The sequence below is a fragment of the Gekko japonicus genome, unplaced genomic scaffold (assembly GCF_001447785.1).
Source record: "Gekko japonicus isolate JY-2015 unplaced genomic scaffold, Gekko_japonicus_V1.1 scaffold3219, whole genome shotgun sequence".
In the NCBI taxonomy this organism is placed as follows: Eukaryota; Metazoa; Chordata; class Lepidosauria; order Squamata; family Gekkonidae; genus Gekko; species Gekko japonicus.
Genome location: NW_015175461.1, coordinates 160,278 through 171,651, shown reverse-complemented (window position 1 = coordinate 171,651; position 11,374 = coordinate 160,278). Strand labels below are relative to the sequence as shown.

The 11,374-nt window shown below is 50.5% G+C and overlaps 1 protein-coding gene across 1 annotated transcript in view; it reads right to left on the bottom strand.

Moving 5' to 3' along the window:
* Positions 1-2,884: 2,884 nt before the first annotated feature.
* The window catches only part of LOC107122780 (surfeit locus protein 4-like), a 12,892-nt gene continuing 4,402 nt past the window's right edge, over positions 2,885-11,374 (bottom strand). The window contains exons 2-6 of the mRNA XM_015425914.1: positions 10,091-10,277; positions 6,698-6,774; positions 5,328-5,371; positions 4,236-4,422; positions 2,885-3,343 (exon numbers count right to left, since the gene is read on the bottom strand). Coding sequence (XP_015281400.1) covers positions 3,077-3,343; positions 4,236-4,422; positions 5,328-5,371; positions 6,698-6,774; positions 10,091-10,277 — 762 coding nt within the window. The 3' untranslated portion in view covers positions 2,885-3,076. The remainder of the gene's footprint in view (positions 3,344-4,235; positions 4,423-5,327; positions 5,372-6,697; positions 6,775-10,090; positions 10,278-11,374) is intronic.

Genomic DNA, 11,374 nt, shown 5'->3' with positions numbered 1-11,374 from the left:
AAAACGGCAGGCAACTCGTGGAGGCGCCGTCCGGGCGGCGTGGAGGCGTGGGGATGTAAGCGTGGTCGGAGCCTGCGGGACAGAGACCAGTGCGACTCATCGTGCAGCCGCGCACCACGGAGGGCCATCCCAGGGGAGCCGAGCCAAAGAGAACAGACCTCCGCCGGAAAAAAGACACTACCGCTTGGTTCCAGCAAGACCCGCCTCAGAAAGAAAAAAGATCTACGCTGCTTAAAGTGCCTGGTAAGGCCTACATCTCCCCTGAATATATGTGGCCCTAGTTAGATGATTAAATATATGTGTAAATCGCTCCGAGCCTTCAGGAAGGAGCGGTATAGAAATGTGATTAAATAAATAAATAAATAAATAGTGTAGACTCCGGGGAGCGCTGTGACTGCACGGTGAGGTGGGATAAGGGAGGTAAGTGTGATCACGATTATCCAAATCAAATATAATCCGGTTAGAACCGGAGCAGTTTAACCCGCACTCAGCACGCCGTCTGACCGCACCCATAGGGACCTGGGGATCCTCCAGAATTACAGCTCATCTACAGAGGTCAGTTCCCCCAGAGAAAATGGATGCTTTGGAGGGTGGACTCTGTGGCGTTGGACCCCAACCTGGTTCTGGTAACCCTACCCCCCAGGGGGGACCTGGCCACCGTAGCTAAGAAAACCGATCCAAGTTCCCACCGGAAAGTTCTGATTGAGGCATATCTGCTCTACTGAGACCTCACTGAACGGCCACAGTTTCACACACAGCAGTGGCTAATCAATGCATTGTAGGACTGTGGTTTTCATAGGGTTGCCAACCTCCAGGTGTTGGCTGGAGCTTGGATTGCAACAACTGATCTCCAGGGAACAGGGATGACTCCCCCTGGAGGAAATGGCTACTTTGGAGGGTGGACTCTATGGCATTGTACCTTGCTAGCGTCCCTCCCCTTGCTAAATCCCACCCTCCCCCAGGCTCCACCCACAAAATCTCCAGGTGTTTCCCAACCCAGAGTTGGCAACCCCTTGTATAACCAGGGCTCTTTTTGTAGAAAAAGCCCAGCAGGAACTCATTAGCATAATAGGTCACACCCAACAGCAGGAACTCATTAGCATATTGGGCCACACCCCTGACAGCACAGCTCATTAGCACATTAGGCCGCACCCACACGTTACCAGAAGTGTGGTCATCCAGCCACACCCAACTTTTGCTTCTTATTCGGTTTACCTTGTTTGTTGTCAAAACCCAGGGCCTTTTTTGTACCAGGAGCTCCTTTGCATGTTAGGCCACACACCCCTAATGTAGCCAATCCCAATGAGTTTCTGCTGTTGGGTGTGGCCTATTATGCTAATAAGTTCCTGCTGGGCGTGGCCAACTCGGGAGCCAGCCGGAACTCCGTTCCTGTGTCTTCCTGCCCAAAAATAGCCCTGAAAATAACTAACTTGGGACTTCTTTGCATTTCTTCTACACCAAAACCCTGCCATTCTAGGTTGTTCCTCAGGTGCGTGACTGTGCCTCTGCCACCAGGTGGCGATACCAGCCCAGGTAATTTGCACACACCGAAGAGAGCCCTGAAGGGGTATTCCTGATGAAGCAGTGCACACATGATAGTCATGCAAGAGAAGCTGATGTATGATGGTCTCCTAAAATGTGCAATTATGGTTAAAAATGCCTGGGGCATGTAAGTGACAGCACAGGTCCTTGGTTCTAAGAAGAAATAGGACAAGGATACCTGACAAAAAAGCACACAAAATAGAACATAGAGGGACCATGGCTCAGTGGCAGAGCCTCTGCTTGGCATGCAAGTCCCTGGTTCAATCCCCAGCATCTCCAGTTAAAAGGGCCAGGCAGGAGGTGATGGGAAAGACCTTGACCTGAGACCCTGGCTCAGTGGCAGAGCCTCTGCTTGGCCTGCAGGAGGTCCCAGGTTCAATCCCCAACATCTCCAGTTAAAAGGACCAGGCAGAAGGTGATGTGAAAGCACCAGAAACCGCGGAGAGCCGCCGTCAGTCTGAGGAGGCAATACTGGCGTCGACGGACCGAGGGTCGGATGGATTCGGGAGAAGGCGGCTTCACGAGTTCCAGAGATGTGGTTCAGCCATTCTTGCTGTAGGAGATAAGACAATGGGGCCATCTTCTCCACAACCTACAGATCCGTTCCCAACAGCTCCGGCTTTCGCCGAGCTGTATTTCCGTAGTATGAATATGCAGAATACGTCACACTCCCAGATGCCTCCTATTTCAACTGGCATTTGATGCCCTTTCCGCCCTCCATCTGTGTGTCTCCTCTTCCTTCAAGCAGGGTAAGAGATCGATCTTCTTCTTTCTGGGTGCGTCCCGTGCAGAAGTAGAAGACCGAACTGTATTTAATCTCCCAAGATCCTGAGCGATGACATTTTGGTCAGGATTTCTGTTTCCATCTGACGGATCGAGGAGTTCTAGTTTTAAGGCCGACGGTCCTTGTAGAGTCGCAGCGTTTGGCTTCGACGCCATTCCAAGAGGGGCCACGTCGTTTCCCGCCTTTTTCAGTCAGCCCGATTACGGTCCAGTGGGCAAGCCAAAACGTCAGCAAAGACGCCTGGGGAGTGGGGACGCTTTAGTAGAAGTCGCAGCTTTGTTCTGGAGAGCCGCGAGGCACAATATGCAGAGGTGCCGGCCGAGAAGGGTCAGGAGGGACCGGGGACACAGAGGTTTCACGTCGGCCATCTTGCTTCCCGAGGCCCCGCCCCCTGATCTCCAAGGTACGACGCGCACTCAGGCACGGGTTTGGAAGGCGCGAGAGCCAGCGTTTCAAACCGGGCCTCTAACGTTATAAAGGTTTCGCCACAGCAGACCACGGAGGGGCCTCACAGTGCTAAGGACGCAAGGATCGGCAAACCGACGTATACAATGCGGCTTTAATTTACATGTCTCAGACAGGGCCGGAAGGCCAAAGCCCTCCCCGCCCTGGATAAGGCAACCGTGAACTACGATAAACGTCAAGGAAATAAAGCAAAGGGAGAAGAAAAATTCTTCACAGGCCTTGTAAAACGCCCTCCGTCTCCCGACCCTCCCCGGTCCAGCCCCCCCCCCTTCCGCAAATCCGTCTTCACCACTTCTTCTTGTGTTCGTCCATGGACACCCCCCCAGGTCCCAGGGCCACCACGAGGAGCAGGCCGCCTATGACAGACATGGTCTGGAAAAAGTCATATTTGAGGAAGTCGTGGAGGGGACGGTAGGTGGGGATGCTCCAGAAGGCGTTCTGGATCATGTTGACGACGAGGAGCCACCCCACGAGGGTCAGAGCGGCCAGCTTGGTCTTGAAGCCGACGGCAACCAAGATGATGAGGGCCATGCCGAAGATGTCCTGGAAGATCTGGGGAGGGGAAACGGAAACGCCGCACGTCAACGCCACGTCTCTCTCGCTTTTCTTTTTGTCAATTTTATTTATTTATTTATTTATTTTTAAACCCCCGGAGGGGTATTTTTATTATTTTTTCATAGACTACATAACTACAAAAAAACTTTTTTTTTGGGGGGGGGGGACTACAACTATGGATAAAGGAAAGATACCCACACTAACTAAAAACCCGAGAGAGGGAGATCACCTCCATGTTAAACTAAATGGTAGTAATGAAAGTGTTAGTAGCACAATATACTTGTAGAGTTCTTGTTTTTCACAGCTTCTATACTGTTAGTTTTTTTATTTTATATCGGACATCACAACACCAAACGAAACAAAAACAGACAAATATCCATACAGACATACTTTGGGAGAATCTATCCACAAAGTATCTGTTAAATCCCCCATACATCTCTACGACAAGGGTAAATTTCTACACCTTATATTGTCAAATAAACAATATAAGTTTGGTGTCGTGGTTAAGTGCGCGGACTCTAATCTGGGAGAACTGGGTTTGATTCCCCACTCCTCCACTTGCACCTGCTGGATGACCTTGGGCAAGCTGTAGTTCTGATAAGAGCTGTTCTTGAAAAAGAGCAGTTTCTGTCAAGAGCTCTCTCAGCCCCGCCTACCTCACAGGGTGTCTGTTGTGGGGAGGGGAAGGGAAAAGGACTTTGTAAGCCGCTCTGAGACTCCCGTGGGTAGTGAAGGGTGGAGTATCCCCAAGCTAATTAACCACTCCCACTCTCCAGCAGTCAGGTCAAGCAGGCAGGAAGGACCCATCCACACACCCTGCTTTCCCCCAGAGGAGAAACACCAGCTGAAACGGACGCTTCCCCTCCAGGGAGGCGGAGGCCACACTCACGGTGAAGGCGCCAAGCTCGAAGTGCAGCAGCGTCATGAACATGAGGACGAGAAGCAAGCGCCCGCCCAGCTGCATGTACTGCCGCGGGGAGATGTCATCCACGGTCGGGACTCCAGCAAACATGGACTTCCCTTCGGAACGAGACTCGGCCAGCAGAAGGAGCAGCCCACCGCCCAGAGCCAAATTCCTGAGGAAGGAGAAATGGAAGAGAGGATAAGGACATCAGAAGAGCCAGGAAAGATTGAAAAAAATCCTACGTTAGCACTTCTTTTTTCTATTCCAGATTGAAAATCATTCTGTTACTTTAAGGACATAAAATATGACTATGGACATTTTTACTTGGCATGAAATTATCACAACTAGCATATTAAAAATATAGTGTATCCAAACAATGATTACAATGATTACAAACAGAATACCCACCCACATGCCAAAACAAAACTGAAAGATTTTGCTTTTCTTGTGACAGTAGCACCTCCTAAAGGAAGAAATGCATCTTGTTCTTGCATGGGAGAGTTCAGTTTGTAACCTAGGACTTGCTTGTCCTCAGTGCACAGAAATTAGATCAATCTGATACCATACATATTTTTTAGAAATGATCTGGGAAATATTTGAACACCTTGTCTTAAAATATTTTATTCATCATGTTAAAATAAAACGTTCCATAATCAATTTTTTTTCCTTTCCTTTTTTCAATTTTTTTGGGAAAAAACAAAAAGGCTTCAGGAAAAAGAAAACGGGAAAAAAACCACGTTTTTTTTCCCGGGCCTTCACATCTCTATGCATAACCAACAGTGGAACCGCTCAAGTGCCACAAAGTGGGGGCTGGGCCCACATGCCACTCAGCTTCCGTGTTCCCTTTTGGGGCAACCCGTTCCCGCGACTACACCAGCCGCTAGGTTCTTCTCAGGGACCCTTCTGCTGATAGGAAGCCATCCCCCTTTACTGACAGCGAAAAGCGTCAGTGCTCCCCCCGCGCCGGTCCGGACCCTCTAGCCGAGAGCGACGCAGCGTGCTTCACAGCTTCCTCGTGGGGCGTGCTCCTTTCGCGCCGGCAGTGCGACTCCAAAGAGGTCTCTGTGACCCACTCACCTCATCAAGAACTTGAGGTCCCACAAAATACTGTAGGCGATTGTCTGAAAAACAAAAAGACACCGGCAACGAGTGACCAAGGGTGGAGGATGACGCCAACATCACACCAAATCACACTATGGCCAGCCTGCCGGCCTCTCTTGACAAAAGAAAAAGAAGAAGAGATTGGATTTATACCCCGCCCTTCACTTGGAGTCTCAGAGCGGCTGACAAACTCCTCTCCCTTCCCCTCCCCACAACAGACACCCTGTGAGGTGGGTGGGGCTGAGTGACACAAACTGCTCTTTCAGGAACAGCTGTGCCAGAGCTTGTGACTGACCCAAGGTCATCCAGCCAGGTGCAAGTGGAGGAGTGGGGAATCAAACCCGGTTCTCCCAGATTAGAGTCCGCACACTTCACCACTACACCAAACTGGCTCTTAGAAGGGAATCTGTGTTAAAACTAACATTTCTCAGCAAAACTGGAGTCCCTTGAGTTTGCAGAACTCTATATTTTAACCCCGGCTGTTCCCAAACAGTGTGCCCTCTAAGCTGAGTTAGCTAGCTCAGTTTTTTAGCCTCTGGCTCACACGTTTTTGTCTTAGCTCAGGAAGGACAGCTCTAGAGCAAACTAATTTATACAGCAGCCAAATCGCTCGCTCACAACTGTAATGCCAGTAGCTCACCAAGTAGAATTTTTGCTCACAAGGCTCCACAGCTTAGAGGGAGCATTGGACCCAAACCTCCCCCCCGCCCCGCATGCGCCCTTAAAACGTGCCTACCCAAATTGGAGAGGTGGGGGAACAGTGGAATTTTGCAAAGCAATTTTTTATGATAGAAAAGAAACACAAGGATCACAGCAAGTGTTCCCTCTAAGCTGAGTTAGCTAGCTCAGTTTTTTAGCCTCCGGCTCACATGTTTTTGCCTTAGCTTGGGAAGGACAGCTTCAGAGCAAGCTAACTGATGCAGTAGCCAAATCACCTGCTCACAATTTTAATGCCGGTAGCTCAATAAGTAGGATTTTTGCTCACAGGACTCCATGGTTAGAGGGAGCATTGGCTACTACCTGTGATGAGGACTACAGAGGCCGGGAGCGGGGTCTGAGAAGTCTGGCGGCCCCGCTCTCTGCTCTCTATACCCCAAGGCAGCTCAAGCTCAGAACAGCGAAGATAGGCAGCGTGGGGGGAGGGGGGAGATAAGGGATCCTACTCCCGGGCCAGATTAAAGGCCTGGGTGGGCCGGTTCCAGCCCATGGGCCGCAGGTTTGACACCCCTGCCTTATAACTTAACAGTTTACTTCCTCGGACTGTCAGGCATTGTCCTGGGAGTCGTTCCAGGGATACCTTCTTCACCACGGGTCCCAAAGCGTGTCCCTTGCGCTTTCCGACTCACCTGCATAAAGATTATTCCAAAGAGGCCAAGGCAGGCATAAGGAACAAACTTCCTGGCGAGGACAAGCACACAGCCAGCTGGAGAGAAAGAAAAGACACAGGATACATTTTTTGAGTACATGAATCAAACCACCTGCCAGAATTCCTCAATACCTAAGAAAGACTTAGATTTTGCGTGTGTTTTTTTAGTTATAGCTTGTTTGATAAATAAAAACGAAAACTGTCATTATCTGGGGAGGTAATCGATCCTGTATTAATGTAGCATGTGTATCGTTTTATATGTTGGAAGGAAGGAAGGAAGGAAGGAAGGAAGGAAGGAAGGAAGGAAGGAAGGAAGGAAGGAAGGAAGGACCCTTTAGTAGCCACACAAAATGTACAAAAAGAGAGCATGTTTCTTTTCCCACATGCCCTGGTCTGACCAATGGCCCCAAGACGTTTATGCTTCATTTGTACGGAAACTGAATTTTTAAAGATTGTACAAAAAGCCTGTTCTAGCAACAATAACCCGCAGTTCTGGTACTTGTGAGCAGTGTTCCCTCTAAGCTGAGCCAGTGTGAGCTAGCTCCCAGTTTTTTAGCCTCCAGCTCACACATTGTTGTCCCAGCTCCGGAAGGAGGGCTCCAGAGAAAACTAATTCGTGCAGCAGCCAAATCGCTCCCTCACAGCTTTAATGCCAGTCGCTCACAAAGGAGAATTTTTGCCACAGGACTCGGCAGCTTAGAGGGAGCGTTGCTTGTGATACGTGCTGTTAGCACCTATCCTAAATTTTTACTGAGACGGCTGCCTGCTACGACAATGTTGGAACGTGCCAACGGATGGCGAACCCTCCTGGGGTTTTCAGGCCGTGAGGTGGACAGAGCTGCTTCGCCATTGCCTGCCTCTGCATAGCGACCCTGGACTTCTTTGGCGGTCTCCCCTCCAAAGACTAACCTTAGCTTCTGAGACCTGATAAGATTGGACCAGCCCAGGGGTCATTTCCTGCAGGAGCGCACAGGAGCGGAGCTCCGGCAGTAAAGAGCCCAGGGGGCAGGCACATGATACAAGCCCCGCCCCCTGCTCCCAGCAGCCCTCAGTCAGAGCAAGAAGCAGCCAGGCAAGTTGCAGAGCTCCCCCCAGCCCAAAACAGTCCAGTGGCACTTTTAAGACCAAGTTTTATTCAGGTAGAAGCTCTCCCTTCTCTGCGAGGACAGATCTGCACGTTCCCCCCCCCCAAATAGCTAGCAATCTAAAACAGTCCAGTGGAGCCTTCTGACACACTTCCGGTGATGCCAAGGGGTGTGGCATATGCAAATAAGTTATGCTAATGAGCTCCTGCACCTCTTTTTCTACGAAATGACCCCTGGGCCAGCCTATGGCCATCCAGGTCCGGGCAACAGATGAAAAGAGGTGGGTTTGCCCTTGCCTGCCTCTCCGGAATGGCCCTGGGGCTTCCTCGGTGGTCTCCCATCCAAGGACCAACCAGGGCCAACGATCTGACATAGGGCTAAGCTGGGTCACCCGGTCAGGGCGGCCGCTAGACCGAAAGCCAACTGAACCGAACCGAACGTTTACCCAGCAGATACCGAAGAAAGCCTCTCCAACCAAAATCACCCCAGCAGGTATTGAAGCTCCCTGACTCTCCAGAGCAGGGGGGGCCCGATGTGGGGCCCGTGGACCCTGGCGCGCACACCAACACCTTTCCTGGAGCCCGCCGTGAGCAAGGCTGGGTGGGATTTTTAATTGGCTGTGTGGACTGAGGGGCATCCTGTTCAAAATGTTGAAGCGTTACTATCAGTTACCCAAAGAGTGATTAATACATGGAACTCACTGCCATGGGAGGGGCGGGGGCGGCTACAAGCGTGGACGGCTTCAAGAGGGAATTGGATAAATACATGGAGCAGAGGTCCATCACTGGCTATGAGCCACAAGGTATAGATAGGAACTCTCGGGCGGGGGCAAGGGATGCTCTGTATTCTTGGTGCTGGGGTGGGTGGGGTCAACAGTGGGAGGGCTTCTAGTGTCCTGGCCCCACTGGTGGACCTCCTGAGGGCACCTGGTATTTTTGGCCACTGTGTGACACAGAGTGTTGGACTGGATGGGCCATTGGCCTGATCCAGCATTGGCGTCTCTTATGGTCTTATGTACAATCTTGATTTTGAGTGGGTTTTAGGTACCACTATATGTGCCATATTTTTGTATTATTTTGCAAATTTTGTATATATTTTTTTTGGTAAAAGAATTTTTTGTTTTCATGGAAATAACCTCTTACAGTTAAAAAAAAAACTATTATCATTCTTAAACCAATACCTATATTCCCATATCCCCCCTCCCTCCTGGCGGCTTCCCGCAATGTTTCCCCCTTTGACCCCCCAGTACAACTTAAGATAACATCAATTAATCTCAATATTGTTCTAAATATAGTAAATTGTGCTTCACATCCCAGCTTTTTTCTAGGTAAAGTTTAAAGTCATTCCATTCTTCAAAAAAGTCTTGCAATTTTTGTATTAATGGAACTGTATTCATAATGGGGCCACTGTGTGACAGAGTGTTGGACTGGATGGGCCATTGGCCTGATCCAACATTGGCGTCTCTTATGTTCTTATGTACTACCATCTTGATTTTCAGTGGGTTTTAGGTTCCACTATATGTGCCGTATTTTTGTATTATTTTGCAATTTTTGTATTAACGGAACTGTATTCATAATGGAACTTCCATATGGTTTTATGTGGCTTTAACTGCATTTCATGTACGGACTGTCACCCTGCATTGCGGGGAGGGCGGGGTGTAAATGTGATTAATAAATAAAATAAAATAAACGTTGTTTTATTTTATATGTTTGGCAATTTTCTCAGTGGAGGGTGGTAAGCAGTGGGGTACCGCAGGGATCAGTACTTGGTCCACTGCTTTTTAACTTGTTCATTAATGATTTGGAGTTGGGAGTAAGCAGTGAAGTGGCTAAATTTGCGGATGATACGAAGTTGTTCAGGGTGGTGAAAACCAGTGAGGATTGTGAGGCACTCCAAAGGGATCTGTCAAAGATGGGCGAGTGGGCGTCAACATGGCAAATGGGGTTCAATGTGGCCAAGTGCAAGGTGATGCACATTGGAGCCAAAAATCCTAAATATAAATACACGTTGATGGGGTCTGAACTGGCAGAGACTGATCAAGAGAGAGATCTTGGAGTTGTAGTAGATAACTCACTGAAAATGTGACTGCTATAAAGGAGGCCAATGCTATGCTGGGGATTATTAGGAAGGGAATTGAAAACAGATCAGCCAATAGCATAATGTCCAGGAGGCGAATCCCGGACAAGTCTGGGATGAAAAGGGCCAGGGAGAACGCAGGCTGCGCTACGGACCCTGGGGGGGAAAGGGCCTGCTCTCCCCTAGCCCCACCCGGAAACGGGAGTCCTCACCTAGCTGCCCGCACATGTTGAGGAGCACGAAGAGCGTGGCCAAGAGGACGCCGCTCCCCCACGACAGGTTGATGTAGTCCCGCTGCTCGTTCCACTGGAACCACATCCGGATGCCGTCCTCCAAGAAGGTGCTGATCAGGCAGAGGTGGGCCAGGTGAGGCAGGTACTGCTTCGTCACACGCAAGAACTAACGGGGAGGCAAAAAGGGAAGAGCGCGTCAGGCAGCCGAACCCCGGGAGAGTCACGACGGGTGGCAAAGGCCTGCCTCTGGTCAGAGCATCTTTTAAGAACTTAAGAGGAGCCACATTGTTATCTGGCCAGTGGCCCGTCCAGTCCAACACTCTGTGTCCCACAGTGGCCAAAACCCAGGGGCCATCAGGAGGTCCACCAGTGGGGCCAGAACTCTAGAAGCCCTCCCCCTGTTGCCTCCCTAAGCATCAATAAGACAGAGCATCCCTTGCCCCAGACATTAGAACGTAAGAGAAGCCATGTTGGATCAGGCCAGTGGCCCATCCAGTCCAACACTCTGTGTCCCACAGTGGCCAAAACCCAGGGGCCATCAGGAGGTCCACCAGTGGGGCCAGAACTCTAGAAGCCCTCCCCCTGTTGCCTCCCTAAGCATCAATAAGACAGAGCATCCCTTGCCCCAGACATTAGAACGTAAGAGAAGCCATGTTGGATCAGGCCAGTGAGCCTTCTAGTGCGACACTCTGTGTCACGGTGGCCAAAACCCAGGGGCCATCAGGAGGTCCCCCAGCGGGGCCAGAACTCCAGAAGCCCTCCCACTCTTGCCCCCCCACCACCAAGAAGATGAAGCATCACTGCCCCAGACATAAGAACATAAGAGAAGCCATGTTGGATCAGGCCAGTGAGCTTTCTAGTGCGACACTCTGTGTCACACAGTGGCCAAAACCCAGGGGCCATCAGGAGGTCCACCAGCAGGGCCAGAACTCCAGAAGCCCTCCCACTCTCACCCCCCCAAGCACCAAGAAGGCAGAGCATCCCTGCCCCAGGCATAAGAACATAAGAGAAGCCGTGTTGATAAGCCATTTAAGACCCTGACTCAGTGGCAGGGCCTCTGCTTGGCATGCAGAAGGCCCCAGGTTCAATCCCTGGCATCTCCAGCTAAAAGGACCAGGCAGGAGGTGATGAGAAAGACCTTGACCGGAGACCGTGGCTCAGTAGCAGAGCCTCTGCTTGGCATGCAGAAGGTCCCAGGTTCAATCCCCGGCATCTCCAGTTAAAAGGACCAGGCAGGAGGTGATGGGGAAGACCTTGACTGGA